Below are 24,500 nucleotides of genomic sequence, written 5' to 3'. Positions count from 1 at the left end.
TAAGATGTATTACTTGATGACTGCATACTCCTACAACAATAGCATTACAGCAGTCTGAAGTTGGAAAAGTTCAGGGTATAAAAACATTTTATTTCATGCTATACAACAAATGAATTTGGAAGTGAATAGTTTCAGGGAAAAATATCAGATGTATTTACAGAACAGTGTGCAATCTGTAGAAGAGCAGTAAGATTAGCTAGACATCAGTAAATTCATTTATTTATCACTAAATTAGATAAAGTGGTTAACAATATTCACATCAAATTAATACTAATTATGAAGTTTGTAATTTCTTGAAGAAATTTTATTTTGTAAACTGATCTAATTACCTTTTATACAACTGCTCCCCACCCCATAGTTTCAAAGTTGAAAATTAAAAAAGAGGAACAAATGTTTGAATTACTTTTTAAATAGAAAACCAAGAGTAGAAGCAAACTATAGAAAGAAAATTACTAGGCTATACAGAACAAGAAACTGAATCTCAACAGATTCAGGCTCATTTACAACAAAATAAATTGTTCTAATTCTTTTTGTTGAAGAGGTTGCATTTGCCCACTATCTTCTTTCAAATGGATAGTAGTTATTCTGCACATGAATGTATCACTTTATCTACAGCCTGATCCACAGCTGTTTAAAGTTCCTGCTGACCACTCTCATTCTCTTTTTATTTTAATTCTGTTACCAAACACCAGTGCTTAGCTAGGGTTCCCAACTCCTCTGTTTTCTTACTTATTTACCTTTCCTACCTTTTGGAAAGATATTTAAACCAAGAATAAAGGACAGTGAGATAGTTATTTAGAAATGGAATTGAAGCTTTAAGTATCTCTGCCTCAATAAAGGACCCATTGTTTATATGAACTGTCAATCCATTACAGTCCATTTTCTTCTAACACCAGACTTTGAAGTTTACTGTCATAAATGATCAACATCACATGTAAACATGCATAACTGATTTTTAGTTTCAGTTATTTTAAATGTAAAAGAATGATTTTCTAAACTCAGAAATAAAATAATAAAATAATTACAACAATTTTCAATTTGATGATTTAAAAATTTAAAAGTAGGAGCTTTCTAAAAATGGCTGAGCAAGCCCCTGAAGTTATCTCACCATTGCCTGCTTCTTAGAGCAACAAACAAGATTGACTTTGTTGTGCTAAGACAGGACGAGCAGTCTTCCACAGCCTGATGCTGTGACATTATATCAAACTGGTTCCTGTTCTAAGAACATTTATGCAAAAGCCCCATTGTATTCAAATCTGCTCACTCCCCTAAATTAGCCAATATTAACTGAATTAGGATCTTAGTTCAGAATTCCTTACACATGACATGAAATATTTATAGATTTTAAATTCTTTGTCTAAAAATCTAAAAAAAACTTCAGATCTGGATACAACTGTTTTAAATTCATTTTCATGATGTTCATCTCTTAAATTAAAAAAAGTGTATAACAAATACAGTATACACTGTACATTGGTAAAAATATAATAAAGTTACATTTTATTCAAATCCAGCAGAGTTAATTTTCAAAATACCAAGCTAAGAAGTTACAGTAGAATATGTTACAGAATACTTAACGCAGTTAAAGGGTTTATAAAGTACTCTTAAAATCTACTGCCACAAATGTTTCCTGTCTATCTGATCTTTTATTTTATTCTTAAGAACCATTGTTCTATTTGTAGATAGTAAAATATTTAATTAGTGATTGTGCTTCCTATCATAATGTAAATAAGGCATGCCAATCTCTAACGCATGCAACGAAACCTTCAGTTTTCATTCAGTTATTTCAGCTGAGTTGATCAAAGTTTTGGCACTTTCAAAACTAAATCCATTAACTCATAAACAATACATTATATGCAATTTATAATACATGGTTAACATGCAGATAGTTTAAAAGCTATGTTATACCCCAAAGACAAGTAACTTAGAAATCCAAAAATATTTTGTTTTGTTTTATAGAGAGCATATAAAAGGGAATATTACGGGGACTTCCGGTTTGTCGGCTTCGCGAGCGGCAGGGATTTGCGCGGCTGCACGATCCTGCCGCGCTAGCCGTTTTTGGGGCTCCGATCCGGACGGGTGCGAGCTAGGCTGCCCTGCAGGGGCAGCTGAAGGTAGGGGGATCCGGAGAGGGGTTTGGGGATGTTGCAGACCCCTCCCCTGCCGGCAGAACCCCTCTTCCCAGGAGATGGTGCAGCGGCGGTCCGTAATGGCCGCCACAAAGAAGCTGGCAGCCAGGTAAGAATGCGCAGGAGGAAGTGGAGAAAGTGTTCGAAAGGAGAAAGTTTTTCTTGGTTCCTAGGACTCTAAGACATATTTAACAAAATTCCTGAAAAGTATGACTTTCTGAATACCTTCGAGAAGAGGAAAAAAGCGGCAGTTTGATGGTGCTGAAAGGATAGCTTACCCTCTTTTTCTACGGATTAAAAAGTGAATATTAAGAAACCTATTTTTTTAGGTGAAAACTGGCTTTAAGCGATGAGTGGGAAAAGAGAGGACTAAAAAAAAATATTTGTATGCTAAGACTTTGTTGGAGGAGATGCCTTAAGGATTGAAAGACTAAAATATATTGCAATAAGATTTTAAGAAACAGATTTGGACTTTCTTTTTCTTTGATTGATACTACTCTAGGAGGAGAAAGTGAGAACTCTGCCTTGGTTTGGACTGATTGATAACTTTGGGATTGTTTTATTTTTCCTTTGGAATATTCTGGTTGTTGTAAGAGAAAAGAAAAGAAAAGATTTATAATGGCTCCTTCTATTGAGGAACTGAGAAAAGATTATGAACAAGCAAAAAAATGGTAAAGCTGGTTTGAAAGACGCTTTCCTTTTTTTAGAAATGGCGCTCATTAACTATCAACAAACATTACAACAGATGAAGACAGCAGAAGAAGAAGAAGGAGAGGAAGCCATCTTTAATAAATCTCAGAACTCGACCAAGAAAGAAGGAAGAGGGAAAGGAAGAGAAATAAAGGACTTAAGATTTAAAAAACATTTAAGAAAGGGAAAAATAAGGTGCAAAATCAATATAATGATAGTAAACAAAAGGAAGAGGAATACGACTGAGAAGGGAAGCCAGTAAGGCAGAGGCTAGAAGAAGGGGGGGTAGAAAGGTTTGTTGGGAGAAGAAAGAAAGGAAAAGGTGGAGAAAAGCTACAAAGTTTTGAAATTAAATGGGAAAAAGGAATCTTTTTAGGGATAAAGGATAAGTATAATTTCTTCAAAGAGATTTTGCAAGGTACATAAGATGATATTGTAGTATTGTATTAGAAATAGAAAACTTAAATGGCTTAAGAGTTGATAAGAGATTAAAATGTTGAAATGTTAATAATGATTGGTTTTAAAATTTAATAATATGAGGGGAGGTTTGGAATATTGAGTTTTAATTAAAGAGTTTAATAAGATTATGGTATTGATGTTATTATAAAATTTTTATTATAGTATTTGTTTTTAATATTTAGATCTATTGTTTAATTATGTATTTAATTATTCTGGATGTATTATTCAGTTAGAATGTACCAAGCAAAATCGGATTGGGTATTGGGTGTTATTTTAAAGATTAACTTGATTAATTTAGTGGGGAGATAGAAAGGCATCATACTCTGATTAGTGATTTCAGGAGAAATTTCTTTCTTTTTATAAGGAATGAGACAAAGGTACAATAAAGAATGGACAAAAGATACAAATATAATGACTCAAATTAAGATGATTAATTAAGATAGAATTAAAAAGAGTGAAATATGTGGAGAAGTTAATATAGAAGACTTAGAATGGTAAATAAAATAAGTAATGATATGTAAGATGAGCATGAATACAGTTGAAGTCCATGAAGAAAGAGATACCTGGGTCCAAGTTACTTTCCAAAAAGATCTTTTTTATGTTTTGTGTGTTGTGTATATATGTTTTTTTTTTTTTTTTGGGGGAGAATTAATGAAACCTTGCAGAAATATAGAATGAGAATAATGGTAACCAAGTCAGAAAGAAATAGATGAAATAATAATAATAAAATGGAATAAGAGTAAAGAGAAATAAAGAGAAAGTGGATAAGAGGTTTTTGTATGTTTATATGGAAATGGTTTAAAACAGAATTATAGTTCATCTGACTTGTTAAATTTATAATGGAAAAAGGTTTAAATATGTAATGGATAATGATGACTTGTGTGTTTTGAAAATTAATAAAACTTGTTTAAAAAAAAAGGGGGGGAATATTACATGAAATTTTTTACAAACTCACTTAAAATGCCCAGATCATTCAAGAAAAAGTCATGCAGTTTAAAGAGTATAATCCAGCATAATTTTAATAATACAGTATATTGTATATGTTTTGACCATATATTCTATAGCTTAACAAAATATATCCCTGAACAGTTAGTACAAGAACATTTAGTATTTTAATACTACATATGAATGCAGTATCTAGGATTTTAAAAAATACCGATTTTATTGTAGTACAGCATTGCAATGTTTGTATGGGCCATAGTCATGAAATAAAATTATAGGAAATCAGTAAATAATACCCTGTTTTTCCCAAAATAAAATATATCCCGAAAATAAGCCCTAGCATGTTTTTATGTGTGTGCCTAACATAAGCCCTATCCTCAAAATAAGCCTTACTTAAGAGCCTGCACAGCCAGCCACCTGTCCATTCTGTCTGGTTGCTTATGGTGCTGAGGCCACAATACAAAGCAGGATGGTGGTGGAGTTGCCCCATGCACCCTGCCTCAGGACCCCCACAGCCAGGACATCCACATCCCAACACTTGCCTCACAATGACAGCATTAACAGCTGGCTCACTTCTTCTGCTTGCTCATGGCTGCAACTGGGCAGAAGGCCGAGCAGCATGCCAGTGCCATGCCTGCGAGACAAAGCAGCTGTCAGGGCAAGGATTGCCTGACTATGGGGGCCCTGAGGTAGGATGGTACAGAGTGCACAGGGCAGCTTGCCTTGTGGCCGCAGCACTGATGAATAGCTCAGTCTTCCCCTCTGTTGCCACCGTGAGCAAGCAGAACAAGTGGGCCGGTGGCCACGTGGGGTCCTGGTGGATGGGACTGGTGGAGCCACTGTCACAAAGCAAGGCAGGTGTTAGAGCATGAGTGGCCTGGATGCAGGGCCCTGAGGGGTGCAGGGTGCATGGGGCAGCTCCATCCCCCTGCCTGTTAGTGCCAACAATGGCATGCCACACAGCCTCCTGCCCTGGTGTGAGCAAGCAGAAGAAGTGGGCCTCCTGTATATGGGGGAAAAAGACACCCCCTCAAAAATAAGCTCTAGTGCTTATTTTGGGGCCCAAAAGAAAATAAGACCCTGTCTTATTTTCGGGGAAACACGGGTATGTAATAATGATAGTATGTGTTTTCAAAAGAGAAGTTGTTCTTAACTGACATCTAAGGTATAACTACCTGGTTTGTATTGTCCAAAATAATGTAGTGTACAGGTAGTCCTTGAGAAATAACAGGCCTCTTAAAGATAGTTCAAAGTTATAACCAACACTCCAAAACTACATACTACTCCATTTCAAAGTTATGTCAGTTTTAATGGCCTTGTGGTCATTCACCCTTACTTTGGGGATGCTACAGCATCCTCCTGCCTCTCTTCTCTCCCACCCTGACAGGACGGCTCCCCACGCCTCCTAGAAACAGCTGTCACTATCAGGATCCCAACAATTCCTTGTACAAATGGTGACTGCTGTCACAGCTTTCTGTGCCCATCAGCTGGTCGTTGATCAGCTGATCCTCAGGAGGCTGCAAGCCTCTCCTGCCTCTGGCTAGGTTTTGGGAAGCCTCACCCTTGCATAAAAGGTGACAGCTTCAGGATGACCTTCCCAAAACCTTTCTCTTACTTAACCCCCCCGCCCTTCCCCAGAAAGCCACATTTCTTCAATAAATAAAATTTTAAAAAGCTGCAAGGGACAGACTTGTAGATCTTCCCCTTTCCCCCACCCCAATTAGCTGTTAAAACCTCTGCTCTCCAATCTTTGTCCCTTCTGAAAACCTTACTTTGACTCCAGGCTGAAAAATAGAAGGAAAGAAGATCTTTCTGCAGCTTTTCCTTTGAACTTGGGTAGAAAAAAACCTTCACCTCCCAAAATTAGCTGACTACTATACTGTAGAAACTTGTGCAAAATGGGGGATGCTAGGTCTTTGTCAGCTTTAAGTGTCTGTCTAACTTCTTGTAGAGCCCAGCTAAGGACTTAAAGACTAGACTGTAGACTGCCTTCTACAGGCAATCAGACAGACAGCTAAAGCTTGCATAGGCCCATTTTGTTGCACGTGTTTCTACTGTACAGTAGCTTGGAGATAAATGGTTTTTTCTCCAGTTCAAGGGGGAAAGCTGCAGAAGTATTTTCTTTCCTTTTTGCTTCCATTCCTCTACTCTACAACCTGGGGCCAGGGCCGCTTTTTGAGGGAAGGAGGAAAGAGTTAAGAAGGTTTTTGAAAACTCTCCCTGAAGCTATCGCCCAAGTCATTAATTTTTTCTATCTATGTCTGATAAATATTTCTTTCACTAATGAGCAAATGTTTTATGCATTTAACTAGACACAAATAAGAAAAATACATATTTTCATTTCATAGATGTAAATTTTATTTTAAGAATCTTAGTTTCTTCTGCTTTGACTACAGTAACAGAAAAAAAGTTTATTTATTCCCTCATTTGGTACAAGCAGAAACAAAATGTGTCATAAACCCACTAAAGATTATAGCTATGGAATCTGGCGGTATACCCTAAATGCTATGGCAGTGACCATAACACAAAATTTCCATAATAACTATGGCTCTTTTTTGATAGTATGTTAATACAGTCTGAAGATGAAGATGGAACAGAGCTATGCAGGCACAAGAAAATAATACTGAAAACAATACTAGACATTTAAATTATTTTCATTTTCATTAAGAAATAACATTAAATATGTATTAATCTCTTCATGTTCTGTTGAGTTGTAAGACTCCTGTGATGCAGTAATATGACTCAAATATGAAATGAAATGAAAGTAACTTGCAGTCTCCTCGAAGGTTAAAAAAAAAGTCAAGATGGCTTGTTGTGGCAGTGTAACACAAGTGCTCCTCCTTTTGTACATGCATAAATGTTGCACACCAAGACAAAAGGTGCTGCTACAACTGGTATGTTGATTTTTTGACATGTTGCCCAGAGAGTCTTTTGTTTATAAGAACACACATTTATTATTGTTGGAAGAAATTACCAAAATTTTGGTCTTAAAACATACAAATTACGTCAAGAGCAAAGAAAGTATGCTTATTGCTTTAGAATGCTTTTTTAAGCCATGTTTCATTTTAGTTAAAAGACAATAAGCAGACTAGTAAACATATGATAACTAATTACAATTCTTTGTAGACTGGGCTGCAGACTGAATGAAAATAAACAATTAGTTTGACAGCCATTGCATATACCACATTAAGCAAAATTCTTCGAGAGAGCATCAAGAGGCCTGGGCTTTTACATGCACACTGCTCTTATTTTTACTAGATGCAGGATCTATGCAGCTACCACCAACAATCTGTTAAGATGTATTACTTGATGACTGCATACTCCTACAACAATAGCATTACAGCAGTCTGAAGTTGGAAAAGTTCAGGGTATAAAAACATTTTATTTCATGCTATACAACAAATGAATTTGGAAGTGAATAGTTTCAGGGAAAAATATCAGATGTATTTACAGAACAGTGTGCAATCTGTAGAAGAGCAGTAAGATTAGCTAGACATCAGTAAATTCATTTATTTATCACTAAATTAGATAAAGTGGTTAACAATATTCACATCAAATTAATGCTAATTATGAAGTTTGTAATTTCTTGAAGAAATTTTATTTTGTAAACTGATCTAATTACCTTTTATACAACTGCTCCCCCCCATAGTTTCAAAGTTGAAAATTAAAAAAGAGGAACAAATGTTTGAATTACTTTTTAAATAGAAAACCAAGACTAGAAGCAAACTATAGAAAGAAAATTACTAGGCTATACAGAACAAGAAACTGAATCTCAACAGATTCAGGCTCATTTACAACAAAATAAATTGTTCTAATTCTTTTTGTTGAAGAGGTTGCATTTGCCCACTATCTTCTTTCAAATGGATAGTAGTTATTCTGCACATGAATGTATCACTTTATCTACAGCCTGATCCACAGCTGTTTAAAGTTCCTGCTGACCACTCTCATTCTCTTTTTATTTTAATTCTGTTACCAAACACCAGTGCTTAGCTAGGGTTCCCAACTCCTCTGTTTTCTTACTTATTTACCTTTCCTACCTTTTGGAAAGATATTTAAACCAAGAATAAAGGACAGTGAGATAGTTATTTAGAAATGGAATTGAAGCTTTAAGTATCTCTGCCTCAATAAAGGACCCATTGTTTATATGAACTGTCAATCCATTACAGTCCATTTTCTTCTAACACCAGACTTTGAAGTTTACTGTCATAAATGATCAACATCACATGTAAACATGCATAACTGATTTTTAGCCATTCAGTTATTTTAAATGTAAAAGAATGATTTTCTAAACTCAGAAATAAAATAATAAAATAATTACACATATTATTTTCAATTTGATGATTTAAAAATTTAAAAGTAGGAGCTTTCTAAAAAATGGCTGAGCACCAGGATTATTTTTTTTCTCCTCCAACAAACAGTTGACTTTGTTGCTAAAGGCGGTCCTTTGACAGTGGGCTCCCCAGATTTGAATGGGAAAACTAGGAATGACCCAAGATGATCCTCAGATGACCATGTACTTGCCAGGGAGGAAAAATCTAAATAATTGCAATTCTTGGTAAGAGTGGTTAGAGGATTGGGTCTCTATCTTTTCCTGTCACTGGTTGTGTTTTTTTCAGGTTTTAAACATCAGCTTTTGAATTTTTTTATTTTTTTAAATTTTAACTTACATCTTTAATTCATTGTCTAGTTGAATGCTGATTGATTTTATACCCCTTTGCTGGACATAAAATGTAAATTTTACCTGATTTTACTTCTTTGCTTTGGAGTTATGAAACATTTTTGCTTTTGCCACATGGACATCAATGGTGCAAAGACTTTCTCCTTGGTAATGAAAGTAATTTCATTTACATTTGCATCAGATTTCTACTGCAAGTATTTTGTATTTTACTAGCTTTTAAAAGAACTTTGCCATTTTATTTTTCTTTTGTATATATCTCTGGTCTTTTTTCTTTTCTTTTTTTCTAAAGAGAGAATTTTCCCTTTCTTTTCTGTTTACTCTCTATCATGGGAAATATTATTTTAGTTTTTCCTGTGGTCATTTTGTTATGGAACATCTACTTCTTTTGTCCTCGAGAGGACTTGTCTGTGTTAGGTTGTGAAAGTTTGGCTATAAAACAAATTTAAAAATGAAAATAACAATAAATTAGGGATATTGAACATTATACTGTACATTATGTACTATTTACAATGCGCACAAAAAGAGACATAAAAGAAAGGCTAGAGCCACATCAAATTAATGTCAAAGCGTCTGAAAAGAAAGTGCTAGATGAAAATTTCAATAAAAGGTTCAATGATTTAACGACAGTTATAAATCAACCTAAGGATGACATTTGGATACAGGTAACAGCAGCTAAATCATTCTTAAAATTGGGTGGATTCAGTGGCGGGATTCAAATTTTTTTACTACTGGTTCTGTGGGCATGGCTTGGTGGGCATGGCGGGGGAAGGTTACTGTAAAATCCCCATTCCCTCCCTACCCCATTAACCTGCTTTCCAGCTCCATTTTCCTGTGTAGGGCAACAAAAGAAGACCCAGCCGATCAGCTGGGATTCAGCAGAGAATAGATGGGGGCTGGGCCAGTCAATGGTGGTATTTGCTGATTCTCCAAACTATTAAAAATTTCTGCTGATGGTTCTCTAGAAGAATACCACCTCTGGGTGGATTGGAAGTCAATTTGAGGCTGATAGAATTGAAGGAGAAGGAAATTTGTTTGAGAACTGCAGGCTTGTAGGAGAAGGCTGAAAGCAGCATTGATTTAAAAAACTTATTGCATATTGTATTGTGAAATTGTGAAATACAATAATAGATTGTTAACAGAGGGCTTTCAAGTTTTGTTTTGTGTTGGGTTTATTTGTTAAATGTTTTTTAAGAGTAGATAGATGGTAGGTCAAATTAGCAGAGCAAATAATGTTGTAGAAGATTATAAATTATAGAGCTGTTTTGTGGGGAGGAACTATTATTTTTGAAATATATTTATTATAGTGTTCAACTTGGGGGCACTTAGTTTTGCTTTGTTTTTGTTTCCTTTTTTCTGTTGAAGTTTGCATTTTAACTTTGGAAATAAAATTTATTAAAATTGTACATGTATAGGCATCTGTAGTGGTCACAAGGGGGCAATGACAAAACATAAGGCAATATCACACTGCAAATTCCATGATTTACATACTTGGATCTGATGTCATGCATGCATTACCTCCAATTTTGTATCCTACCCAGCCCTGTCTGTGGCAGAAATGCCACCATTAGAAAAGTCAAAGAAGAGATATAATAGGATTCTTCTGCAAGTGGTGCCCAAACAAATCTCCTCCCCTCCCCCATCTCTCCCCATCTCTCTGATGTTTTCTAGACTCAGCTGTTGTTTATTTAGCCTGCACAAAACCCTAATATACTACTTAAATAAAGCCTCCATTTCATAGGGCCCAGTAAAATGGTCACCCCTTTCTAGGTATTGCATTGGGGCACAGAAGCCACATCTATAAAGTGAGGCAGCTGAACAAAGTTATTGGAGTCAGTGTGGTTCTGTGAACTGAAGTAGCAAAGATCTGCCAGTGATAACTCTATTGCTGGACTAAACATTGAACAAACATCTTCCTTTTTGTTATAATGAAAAGGAACAAAACCAAAACAAAACAAAAGGCCAGGAAGAAAATGGAGTGCCGCAATTATTTCCTTGTGTTTATATATTCCCTGTTATTATATGCAGAAAATAGTCAGAACTGCGAAGATCCAAACGTAGCTTTCTGCCACTTGAGCACTCTTCAAATATGTCAGCACAAATGGAGGCTACAGTTCTGAAGATAGTTTGAATAATATATTTTGGGATTAACTCTAAAAAATACACGCTGACATAACAAATATGTGTATACTTACAGAGACTGAAGAGAGTGTAGGTTCTGAAGTGCTTCAGAAGGAACTTGTCTTAACAGGTTATTCTGAAGCATTCTATATTAGTACATAAAATAGGTAAACAAAAAATAGTTAATTTTGCTGTCTTATGCTAACTACAAATATAAATTACATTAATCACTCCACAGAAAAATCTTGCTAATTACTGCTTTCCAAAACCTGAATTTCAAGTACAATAACTGTTTTGTTGATATTACAAAAGTGTCAATGTAATGTAAACTTTATTCAAGGGTTAGAATATTAGAAACTTCATTTTAACTTTCCACTGTCATGAAACTGTTTAAAAAAACTGAACCTGCTTTACCCCTCAGTTTAATCTATATTACAAAGCTGTGTAGTGGCCCTCAACATTTTGGCTACCAGGGACTGGTTCCTTGGAAAGAGGTTTTTCCCTGGACTGGAGGAGACATGATTTTGTCTGATGCCTACATGCAATTGATGGGGCTTCGCTTGTTTGTGTGGGCCAGTTTCTGGCATGCTGTGGACCAGTGTCGGTCCACAGACTGGGGTTGGGGACCCTTATGTAAGAGAGTTAAATTAAGTAGCTTTCCATCAGCTGAGTATGCTGGGTATATAACAAAACTGTAATTACTGAGGAACCTGACTTGATGAATATTACTTAGAGCTGAATTGATTAGCTGCATATTTGGCCTAGCTTTTGCTCATCTAGTTTCTCACTGTAGAATTTACTTAGGTTATAGAGTTGATGATCAAATGAAGTGATCAATAAAAATATTATCTTGCTGACTAGGAAAACTGAGGCAGGCTACAATTTGCATTTGCTCAGCTAGAAGACAGAACCTAGTTTTTTTAAACGTTTTTTTTTATTTTACTCAAGAGATTAAAATAAAAAATCCAAAAGAAAAAAAAAATTAGACAAAAAATTGCATCCTGATTGTTATTTAGCAAGAAAATTGAATATTGGTCCCTTCAAAGATCTGCTATGATAGATTTGTGAGATACATCTGAATGCTGCTATTGATATAGCATTTACCAAATATCAAATTCCTTATCTAATGCAGTTTATGGGATAATCTTTAGTAATGCAAGATGCTTGTAAATGCTAGGTCTATATGACTATTATATATACTATATAACATATATAACTATAATGACGTGGGAAAATACCCGAACAAAGCTGAATACCATATATATAACATATATATAACATACACATACACATACACACATACACACACACACACACACACACACACACACACACATATATATATATATATATATATATATATATATATATATATATATATATATATATATATATATGGCATTCAGCTTTGTTCGGGTATTTTCGACCACGAACTCGAAGCCAAACAGCAAGATCACAGCTCACCAGCTCAAATCCCCCAGCAACTAAGACTAACCTGAGCACAACCAAGCCCCCATCTGAACAGAACACACCTCCAGCCAATCAGAACATGGCCAACCCCCAACCAATCAGAACACAGCCAAGCCCCCACCCAATCAAGTCACACCCCCACTAGCAGTTAAAAAGAAGAAGCAGCTGCAAGCTCACATCACTCTGAGAAGCACAGAGCTGAAGACACAAGCCTGAAGATGATGAATGAGACTTCATCGAAACGTTGCCTAGATACTTCCAATCTTACGCGGGAGAAAACCAGAATAACCAAAGATCCACATATATATATGTATGTATGTATGTATGTATGTATGTATGTATGTATTTGTTTTCATAGATTTTCACGGGTACAGGTATGTAGGTCTAGGTGTGTTCGGGTCTTTTCCCGTGTAAGATTAAGAGTATCTTGGCGACGTTTCAGCGAGGTCCCACTCGCCATCCTCAGGCTGGTGCTTTCGGCTTTGTGCCAGTGCAAGCAGATTAACACTATATATATAGTGTTAATTTAGGGTCATAAATTAAATTATGACAATCCTAGGAAAGTAAAAAAAAATTCTATAGCTTCAAGCAAAAATAACAATATTTTTTCTAGACTGAGTGTATCTATAAAGACAAAAAAGTTATTATCTACAGTCTAGTTACTATGTTATAGTAATGAATGTGATCATTTTCTATTTTCCCTATTAAAAATGAAACTGGAAATAAAAATTAATATTTTCATCAGCAGAATTATCAATAGAATGTTATTTTGGAAATAAAACATATCCTTTGTTAAAAGTTAAAGAAGCAACCATTTATATAAAATCAGATTTCCTCTGATATTGTTCAAAGATGCTAATGTCATGAGTAAATTGATTTTGGAAAATTCTTTAAGAAAGTAAGGACATCTTTTATTATAAAGACCTTATCAAAGCAATATTTTAGCTTTAAATACAGTGTGCTTTAATTAACATAAATCCCCAGATTTTAATGCATAGCCTAAAACGTATAAAACAATACTATAATTTACTTACAATACTTTAAGTCTAAAGAGTCCAGCAAATGCTCCTTTGGGGATATATGTCAAGCTATTTCCTGCCAGACGCCTACAGGGTTAAAAGATAAAAGATAAACAGATTTCATTTCATGTGGAATTAATTTGGATGTTAAAATGTTTAAGACAGCAGTGTTGGAACCACCAGAGAGCCAGAAGTAGTTGTTTAAGAGCTCTGTTTTGTCATAATTAATGTTCTGTGCAAAACATCCTGTAACTCTACAGTCCATTTACAAGCAGCTGGGCAAATGTAGTTTGCCTCAATAAATCTAGTTTATGTTACATGTGTAATTGTTCAATCTGTTCTGCTTCAGTAGCAAATAATTCAACATTGTCGACTGTGGATGATCCACTAGTTGTATATTATTATGATAACTTTATAGTTCTTCCACAAGACACAAACATAGTCAGAGGAAGCACTTTTTCTGAAGTAGAAACTTCATTAGCTTTGAATTTACATAAGCAAATGAGCTCCAATCAATATATAAACACTTCCTTTCTAACAGGCAGAAAGAGATAAAATTAAAAATAATCTCTTTTTAAAACTTCACAATCATTCTTACATTGTCTTTTTTATATAAACAACATAGTTTTGGATTTGGATTGCCATTCCTCTTACAGCTTTTCCTGCTTAATTCCCAAGTTGTTTCCTTTGCTAGAAAATAGAAGTGTGTCTGGTTTACAGCCTGCCCTGTTGGCCTGGCCTATTATCTTCAATTGATGTAACATTAATCAAGTTATCTCATTGGCTTATCTATCAAAATGAGAAAGCCTTTATATTCTTCATGTCTACTCTTCAGAACTTTATGTACCCATAAGAATCTTAAACAACAGCAACAACATTTTGGATGCACTGGAATTTATGCTAGAATGTTTTCAAATTTCTTGGAATAAACTTGATGCCTTAGCCCTTGAATAGTTGACTGTGATTTTACAATCCATAGATTGCCATAGATGTTATAAGAATAATGGCAAGAATCTCTAGCCTGAAGAATTTTGAGATGCATTCACTTAAAAGCCATATTATCAGGAGCGATGGGACAGGATCCCAGCATTTATTAGTTAATTTTGTATACTGTTAGCTGTCAAATAATATGTATTCATATACTTTTCAAGTATTATGAGAAACATAATGGCCAACCATGATTGGGCTTACAAGTTCCATGAAGCCACAATTAGCTTCAAATATGCTTTGTTGATTAACTAGATGGGTTCTCACAATCCAAAAAGCCATAAGCAGTTCTTTAGAAAACAATGAATCATGCAAAACCAAATCACATTGTACTATACCTTTAAATTTCTCTATTGATTATTCAGTAAATGTATTGTACAAATATAATTTTTCTTTATTAGATTTATATCCATTTTTTGTTTCAGAGGTCAAGACAAATTACATGAGATCTCCCTTCATCTGATCCCAACAACTCTGTGAGATAAGATAGGCTAATAAGAATGGTTGGCTCAAAAATTTCCCATTATGTTTACATGTTAAAGAGGCATATAGAACTCCTCTGTCTTTGCCCAACACTGGAATAAAATCATTTTAATTATGTATTGATCTGGTTTCACTTTGATAGTGTTTTCATTTTATTCTGTTCTATTTTAAATTTATAAGATTCCAAATATAAAAGTTTGAAGTTCAATCAGTTTCTTAAAAAAGGCATACATTATGCTGAACATCCATGTTTTCATTTCTGTACCCATACACATCTTTTAATGGATTATTTACAATATAGTTCTATTTACTTGTTGAGTTCATTATTATTTATTATATAGTAGGTGTTCAGAATCTGTTACATTTTCTTGAATAAAATTTCATTAACTTTTTAATGTTTTAAACAATGATATAGTGCCTTTATTTGCATTATCAAGTCTGACTTATATTTACAATGTATTACCTCCTGCTTGGGACAGACATGTCTTACAGATAAATATAAGTGCACTTTAAAATATAACTAAATATTTTGTACTATATACATGCTTTGTAAACAGAATATAAAACAATTCATCACTACAGAGAGAACTATACAGTATTTTTAGAATAGATCATCAAAAGCTGGTATCTGCATTAATACCATGTCATCCAGGAATCTGTTTTCATTGTGATCAGTTTTAGAATTTTCAATAAAGAGAATATTGCTGGAAATTTTATTGTTATTTTTTTTAATTTAGTTCTATAATTTATCATCTTTCCACTTGACAAAGAATCCCATTTATCGTGCATTTTATTTATTTCTCACCTTCATTATTTTTATAGATAATTCAAGGCGGGAAATATATTTAATACTCATTTCTCCTACTATTTTCCCCACAACATACAACCAGTGAGAGAGTGACTGTCCCAGCTGGCTTTCACGCCTAAAGTGGGATTCATAAGCTCCTACTTTCTAGCCTGATGACTTACCATATTATTTTTTTATAAATTGCTGCATATTAATTGAATCATGTTGAAATGAGAATAATTGCTTTTAATTCATGGTCACTTTTTCCAAGCTCAAAATTGAACTGGCACCTGTTTGATCAAATGACATTAACTAATCTTAAAAGCTGAGCTCCTTTCTTCTCCACTATCTCTGCACTGTATCAAAAGAAAGCTTGCCTTTCTTTTTCTTTTGCACTGCTGGAGTTTGTGGTAATCCATTCTTCTGTTGGTGGGAATTCTTACCTGTCCAGGCTATTAAGATCAAGCAACCCATTCATTTTAAAGCAATCACTGAAAACACTACAGCAGCCTGGAACTTTTCATCCCCATTAATCTTTGTCAGAAAGAAGGGAAACTACTTCTCATTTTCAGCTTTGCTCTTTTATTCTGGGCTGCTGTTCTGTGCACCAAATAGGGCTTACAAAGATAAATCTGTAAAACTTCCAAACAGCCTGGATCAATCCCAGATATATTTTAATGTTGAATTCCTGGAAGCCGTCCGCATGGTTTAGGGCAGGGTCTTTTTTCTTCTCCGACACTCCCACCAAACAGTAGAATATCATGGTTACAGATATGGGACAGCACTTGCAATTACAATCTTATACTATATGTTATCATTACAGACTAAGATACCTTTAAATGCAATATAGCGAATATGGCAAGCCAGTTGGAACCAGCCTTTCTTCCACAGTGACACATTTTATCCATTTTAAAAGTGGCAGTATATGAAATCACAATTAAATAAAAAGAGTAATATTTATTTTTTAAATTTTCAGTTTTTATAAACCAGCATTTTTCTTTATTCGGAAATTGTAAATGTCTATTTTACTTAACCTGGTACTTTCCTACCAAATGTTGTATAATAATGTTATAAAGTTTTTTCTCAGTGATGGTCAAAGAAATGTTAAAAAGCACACAAGTTCTTCATCCCACTTTTTTTATGGCATGAAACTTAGTTATATTGATTACATTTTAAGGAACATTTGTCACGTACTCTGCACAATGGTTGTTATCTGAAACCAGCTGCCAAATAATTCTTTTGGAACAGGGAAGGAAAGAAAGAACAAATCTCTCCTCAAGTGAATTTATCTTTGCATTATTCTACTAATAGCACCTGTTTTAGTTATTGAATAATAGCAGTACACAAAAAACTGCTTGAAGGTTTGCCCATTCTGCTTTTGTTTGAGATGGTGATTTTTCAGCCTTAGAAAAGAAATCAGATACGTTTCTCTCAACAGTGCCATGACTAGCTCCAATAACATTGCTGGCTTTCTTTGTCAGAATTGTAGAAACAATCATGCCTGCAAGTTCTACAGTACATGGTGTTCATATGCAGTTGTAGGAGAGTGACTGGTGAGACTCTGCAGGATAATAGAATACACTGGGTTGAGCTCCCTAAGGTTGCAGCAAATGGCTAGATTCTACACAGGGATGTTCCTAAGTGTTCATAGAAGACAGTGAAAGTGTTGATGTGTTTTAAAGATAAAAATTGTATTATAATAGAATTGGGTGCCTATCTAATACCAGCTGCTCAAGCCTCCATTTGGAGGAAAATACAAAACAAAGCACCTAAAACAAGGGACGCTAATTCCAATAGCACTCTACTCTTAAGTGAATAAAAATTAATTTTGGCATTTTAAAAGGGAAATGAGAATATGATACATTTTTTCTTGTAAACAGAATTATATTTTTAAATTATAGATGGTTTTTTTGTGACTCATCAGTAATTAGGGATCACAGGCTATAGATAGCTAACATTATGAAGAAATATGAGCTCAGGTTATTTATATATTTATATATTTTTTATTTATAGCCCAAGACCAAGTCACAAAAATTAAAATACTCTTAACACATACATATCTAGCAACACACACACACACACACACACACACACACACACACACATTTAGGGAAGAAACTTTGTAAAATAAACAACTCATTGAAGACATCAAACAATTTCTATTAACTAAGGCTATAAATAAAATTTGCTACTGCCTTCAAAACATCCGGATATTGATCATGTAATAAGAATACCCCAATCTTCTTACTATGGGATTTCAAATCTGGTATATGACTGATCACCTTAAAATGATGTATGAAACAAACTCAATCTCTGTATTTGAGCAATACACACTGGATCTTCATATGGAAGTTTGGCATATTGACCAGCTGTCACCTAATAGGGACAGCATCTTTATGGGCTATGAAGATCCTTCTATGCATACTGAATCTTACAGAAGTAATTGGTGACTATCCAAGGGTAGAGTAAATTTTGTAAGAGAGATGAGAAATTTGGCTCTGTTTACTGAATACTTGTGATACCTCATTTTCAAATTCCTAATTTCATGTTTGATTACTACAACCAAATTTTATGTTTGTTGAATGTTTTCCATCATTCCACTTGTGATGCTGTGTTTGATTAACTTGGTTTTGGAGCATTTTTTTCAATTTAAGTGAGCAAATCACTGAATGAGAAACCTAAGCTACATGGGGTGCTATGATGAATAGTTAGCCTTGAGGGATGCTGAAAGTTCAAGAGTAAGGAAACAGTAATTAAAAGTGATTACAAGATGACTTAGTAGTCTGAAATATGAATGCAAGTGTCCTTGATAGTCAGTGGGTTTTGGTTTTGATTATAACTTTACTTGCCATTTTAATAAACATGAGCCAGCATTCAAACTTTTAATATCCTGCTGCTTAAGTACATCCAAATAAAAACTAATTTTTTTTAAACAACCGTTAACAAAATTAATTTGTGGAGCTCTGTCTTCACTTTAAAAAGTTGCAGCCTCATGGTAACATTTTACCCAGCATGGATAGGAGGGAGGGGTAAGTGCGTTTTAACTAAATGTTCCCGTATGTGTCAAAACTCACAGCTTTTTCATGTCATGTTAACTGATATTCAAAGTAAGTAGAAGAGAAAATCCCAGAAATATATTTAATTTTCATCTATGCCAGTCAAGGATACAGTGGTACATACAGCTCTTCAAGGAAGCGGAATTTATGCAGAGAGTTCAAGGGCAGTTTAGAGATATTATTCATACTGAGGTCTCTGTAAAGGAAAAATAAAAAAGACTGAAATATAACTGCAATGTATAGCTGATAAATAATACATCTTAAGGAATTTGTAAATATCAACAAATACAAATATTTCTTGTCCCAGAGCCTATAGTATTAAGTTGTTATATAACTTCTGCTGTTAACAACATAAACAAAATATATTTTGGTTTACAGCCCTGTGTGCCAAAATGTTAAAAGATACCATGTATAATTCTATACTATTAAAATTATTTTAATATTTACTTACATTATTACCATGTTATGTACTGAATGAGTGTTTTCTAATTCTGTATACAAGCTTAGAATAAATATATCAGAGATTTTAAATATAATATATACTTTTTAAAAATACCAGGGTTTATGACAGTATCTTTGGGCAGGAAAGGAAATAATCTAAAATGTACTGCTTAACAAGGACTTTCATATTGCTGAAAAACAAAATAGACACCTAGGATAAAGTTGAATATAATGGAGTATCCTTGAAAAGTAATTATTGGTTAACATATTAGTAGTATATAAAATGAGGTAATTGTTCTAATGAATCAATTAGGAAAATATTAGGACACTTTATTTTTGGTGATGAAATTCTAAAGATTAGTTCTATATTTGGGCTTCAAAGCTTGGCAGGTTTGAATTTTATCAGTCATTATATCCTATTAGATTGAAAATTACATTCTAGAATTTCATATAGTAGCATTTGTGTCCTCCTTATGTTTCATCATTATAAGAAATCACTAGCGACATTAGTTGGATGCAACATTGGGACAACATTGTTACATACTGACAATAGGAGTTCTATTGCTCATTGTCATCAGAATTAAATATGATCTGTAGCTGCTGGATCGATACATAAAATACACTGTTGAATTGGAGCAATAAACATAGAATAAATCTAGACAAAATGGAAGTCCTTGGATGTGTAGTTTTCAGAAGTAGGCAACGTATTCTAAAAATGTTGCATGTTTCCTAAAATATGAGACTCATTGCTCAAAGGCAAGGTGGCTTCAGAAGCACAAACTGCCTTTGTTCAGGTACTAAATACATTGGCTATGTATTAACCAACCAAACTAATACATTGACTATGGCACTTCCTGGATTGGTATGCCTAATATGAGCAGGAATAGAAAGAAATCAAAGGACTTAATATAGTGAGCAATAAATTATCAAGAAAACAAAAGAAAATTCAGATGTCAGACTAACATTGTATTTGGTCAATGGTTTGTGGGACATAAATCATGAATAGTCACACAATGTAGTTTTGAGAAAAATACGCAAACTAATTTTACATTCAGTATTTCTAATTTTTCAAATAAAGACTATATGACTGTTTAGTTGTAGTCCCACAGGTTGTAGGGTCTGTCACAAGTGTATGTGCTGGCATTATTTCTGGAGATAATTTAAGAACCATTTATGTCATTAGTCAGTCCTTCAGAAACTAATTTTATACTCTTTCCCTTTTCTACAAAGATTACTACAGGTAATCCTCAGTTTATGACCATAATTGAGCCCAAAATTTATGTTGCTAAGTAAGATGGTAGTTACGTGAATTTTGCCTCATATAATGATCTTTCTTGTCGTAGTTGTTAAATGAATCACCACAGTTATTAAGTTAGTAACATGATTGTTAAGTGAACCTAGCTTACCCATTGACTTTGCTTGTCAGGAAGTCACAAAAAGTGATCAAAGGTGACCCTGGGACATTGCATCATAAATATTAGCCAGTTACCAAGCACCTGAATTTTAATCAAATGATTATGGGATGCTGCCTGTTACTACCTGTAACTCTGAAAACTGTCATAAGTAACTTTTTTAATGCTATTGTAACTTTGAATAGTCACTAAATGAAATGTTGTAAGTAGAGGACTACCTGTAATTATAGCATAATCCAAGCAGTTTTCAGCTATAAACTGATTGATTCAAAATCTAGTGTATAACCAGACATAAAAAGTCATAGTGCCAAGCCACTGTTGCTGTACAGCTGAAAACTAGGAAAAACATTTTAGTAAACCAGAAACATAGAAGTGAGAAGAATGAAGCAAATAAGCTCAAAGAAGGGCTAGATTTAGCAGATCACCATCATGCGGTCCTCATTTTTCCTTCAAACGCTCATTATTCTATGAACTGAAAAATGCAACAATTCCAGTTTTAAGGACAGCTTTTGTGAAAGTATGAAAGAACATTGCCCAAACAATTTCAGGATGTTAACTTCTGAAAAACATTTATAATCAGTTCTAAAAACTGATTATGTATAAAGAGAAATAAATGAAGTTTTTCAAAAAGCCAGATGAACATGTAGTCAGTGAGTTAAACCTAAAATGCAGAATGGAAAGAATAGACAATATAAAAAAGAAGGTTTTTTTTTGTTAACTAGTTTTAGTTGAAAAAGATATAAAACAAGAATGTATATAGTGTTGCCACTTTATATAGCAAATATATCATATGAATAGCAGAAGAAATGACAGGCAGAATTAAACTTGAAAGTCAAACACTAACAATTTAAGATCTTACCATAAAATCACTTTATATCTGGAAATAAAAATTTGATTTTAAATAATTCAATATAATCAAAAGAAAAAAAAATGAAAAATCTAGATTAATGTTTTAAGATTTAGAAAATAATTTACAATTGAAGGCTAAGAATGAAGGTAATAGCAATCTTTTCTTGGCTATAGAATAGATTAAGATAGCGAGTACCAGGATAAACAAAGATGAGAGTAACCTAGCAAAGGACCCATTGTGGTGTTAAGGTATAGAGCATAGAGATTCTAGCCAGTCCTATCTTCAAAACCCTCTAGGACAGTGTTGGTGAACCTTTTCAACACTGAGTGCTGAAACGGGAGCATGCGCATGTGGGCAGGGAAGGGCTGGAAGCCGGAAGAGCAGCTCCCTGGCACGTGCGCACGGGATCACTGGAAACCAGAAGAGCAGTTGAACTTATGGTTTCTGGCATGTGGGTGCCAGCACAGGAATGCACACCAGGGAGCTGCTCTTCCAGTGGGATAGCCTAGCAGATGTTTTTCATGTTTGGTAGGTATGGCCTGATTATTCAGAGGAATCAATGCAATGACAAACAATAGTGGGGATAGTGAGTCTCCTTGGAAGATTCCTCTCTTGATGTTAATCTCTTCCATTCTATTACCATTGACCAGCAACCATGTCTTCTATTGTGCCATTGATTTTTGCAGTGCTTCTGATGTTTCTACTGACTCCTGTTATTTCTAGGCACTTGATTATCCAATCATGCAGCAGGGAGTCCAATGCCTTCTGTAATCAATGCATGCTACGTTCAGGTTGGTCTTCCTTCTCTTGCAGTTTTCCAGAATCATCTTGTCAATTAGAAGTTGATCTTTTGTTCCTCTGCTGTTTGGGTGGTTTCCTTTCTGCCTAGGTGGAAAAGGCTTATTGTTTACTAGATGGTGTTGGACTGCATCAGTTACCACACCAGTTAATAAGGTTGTTGGGAAGCAGGTAATTGGCTATAGTTTCCTGGTGCTGTCTCTTTTGTTGGATCTTTCATTATCAGGTAGGTTCTGCCAGATGTTAGCCACTCATCAATTTCGCCTCCTTGCAGTATGTTGTTATATTTAGATCCATTTAAACCTCGGAATTCAGTTCCAGATTGAAAATAAAATTGTTGACTTCTTTCACTTCAGTAGATAAAAATCAAAATGACTATTGATAACTCTCTTTATTTCTCCTGCCAGTGCTTATAACACATCAACTTAGCTGAATTACAGTCCAGTTGCAAGATTTTAAGGTATCACTGAGTTATCCACTGAGACTGAATGTGTTAATTAAGATTCAGAGAGTCCAACCCTACTAGCCTTCAGTCAACAAAGTGGTCACTGCATTTTTCTAAAGAAAAATAAATCCAATAAAAGGACGCATAACTGATATGCACTCTGATCATAAGTTTTTATTGCAATCTTGTCAAATAAACTTAATTGTTTCCCATCTTTTAAAAGAATTTATTTGGGTTCGCCTGAAAAATAGATTCTGAAAGCTCTGTGAGTGGGTTAAAATGTAATAAAGTTTACTTTATTGGTGAAAATGAATATCTTTTATAACATTAATTTATTTGCCTTATTAAAATATGCTGGTGAAAATTATTTTACATGTACCTTCATATTTCTTATTTATATTTACTTCATTCATATTCATATTTAAATTCTTAACATACATGCCATTTAAAGTAATAGCATTCAGAGCAATGCATAGGCAATTATAGTTTTGTTCCCAATAAAATATTAAAAGGTATTATATTGAGTGATGCTTGTGTTTTAAGCAGAGTTATATTTCAAGTTTACTATAATTATTGCATATTCCATATTCACAGATATCAGGATGAAGTTATTTTCTTTAATCCACCATCAAACTTTATTAAGAAGAAGGGGGAAAAAAACCTTCAGCATTGAAAAAATGTTTACTCTTGGCTGTCCCAATCATGCCAATACATTAATCCTCCTAGCCAGAGAAACCTTGATTGTTGATTTAAATCTAATGAGTTAAATGAATTTCTAAGACAGTCTGCTAAGTTGTCTGGACTATAAACAAACAATACAGTTTAATTTTATTTATATCAGAGACATTTGTACTGAATTCACAGTGAAGTTTCAGAAAACAAAACTTAATGCATAATTTGACTGTATTTATATTGTTTTGGTATAAAACATTAAGCAAAAAGCCCATTATTATATCTAGTTGGCATAAATATTAAATAAATACTGCTAGGTAATAATATAAGAATAGAAACTATAGACAGCATTTGGGCAGAATGCAAAATTAAACTAACAAGTAAGCTGATATGAAGCTCAAACCATTTTCAGTCTCTGAAAGATCTGAACATCAGTGTGATCAGGCTAACTTAATTTATGCAAACCACAGCTCAGTGATTATCTAATTGTTGCATTTGTGGTATTTTCTTCCCCAATTTCCCTTATTCATCAAGAGCATTTGCAATGGTGAGTGAAAAGCTAGTTAGACCATGGAAATGTTATGCAAATGGTGCAGCTAGATGTGATCCTGCAAGGGCTGCAGAGTCAAGCACATAATTCTGTCGTGTTGTATGGGGGAAAATACAGATTGCAGATTTGCTTATCAAGTTCATCAACTACTCTGAGTGAGTCATGACTCTTCTGCTTTTCTGTTATATTAAGTTTGCAAATTCTCTTACATATTTTTAATGAATGAGGATTAACTCAATATTAGCATTTTTAATTTGTGATACATATACAATGCAATAACACAATAGTGATGACAGTGATATTGATAATGTGTTATATTTACAAATAAAACTTAATAAAACAAAACAATTTTGTTGTTATTGTTATAAAGATATCATAGATACAAGTACTAAGATACTAAAATATAATTTGCAATAAGGCTGCACAACTAATGATGCTTTTTTATAGTATCCATTACACCTAAAAACCCTTGGTAGAATAAAAATAAATAATTATTTTTGTTCATTAGTAGCTCATG

The 24,500-nt window shown here is 34.0% G+C and overlaps 1 protein-coding gene across 1 annotated transcript in view; it reads right to left on the bottom strand.

Moving 5' to 3' along the window:
• Positions 1-24,500, bottom strand: part of LGR5 (leucine rich repeat containing G protein-coupled receptor 5) — a 94,857-nt gene that overhangs the window by 55,626 nt on the left and 14,731 nt on the right. The window contains 3 exon segments of the mRNA XM_087967998.1: positions 11,088-11,159; positions 13,518-13,589; positions 18,940-19,011. Of these exon segments, the coding sequence (XP_087824124.1) occupies positions 11,088-11,159; positions 13,518-13,589; positions 18,940-19,011 (216 nt within the window).

This window comes from Notechis scutatus, chromosome 6, assembly GCF_049901735.1.
Source record: "Notechis scutatus isolate UNSWTSFEM ecotype Mainland chromosome 6, rNotScu1.2, whole genome shotgun sequence".
Lineage (NCBI taxonomy): Eukaryota > Metazoa > Chordata > Lepidosauria > Squamata > Elapidae > Notechis > Notechis scutatus.
The sequence above is the reverse complement of the archived record's forward strand: the minus strand, read 5'-3'. Positions and strand labels throughout refer to the sequence as shown.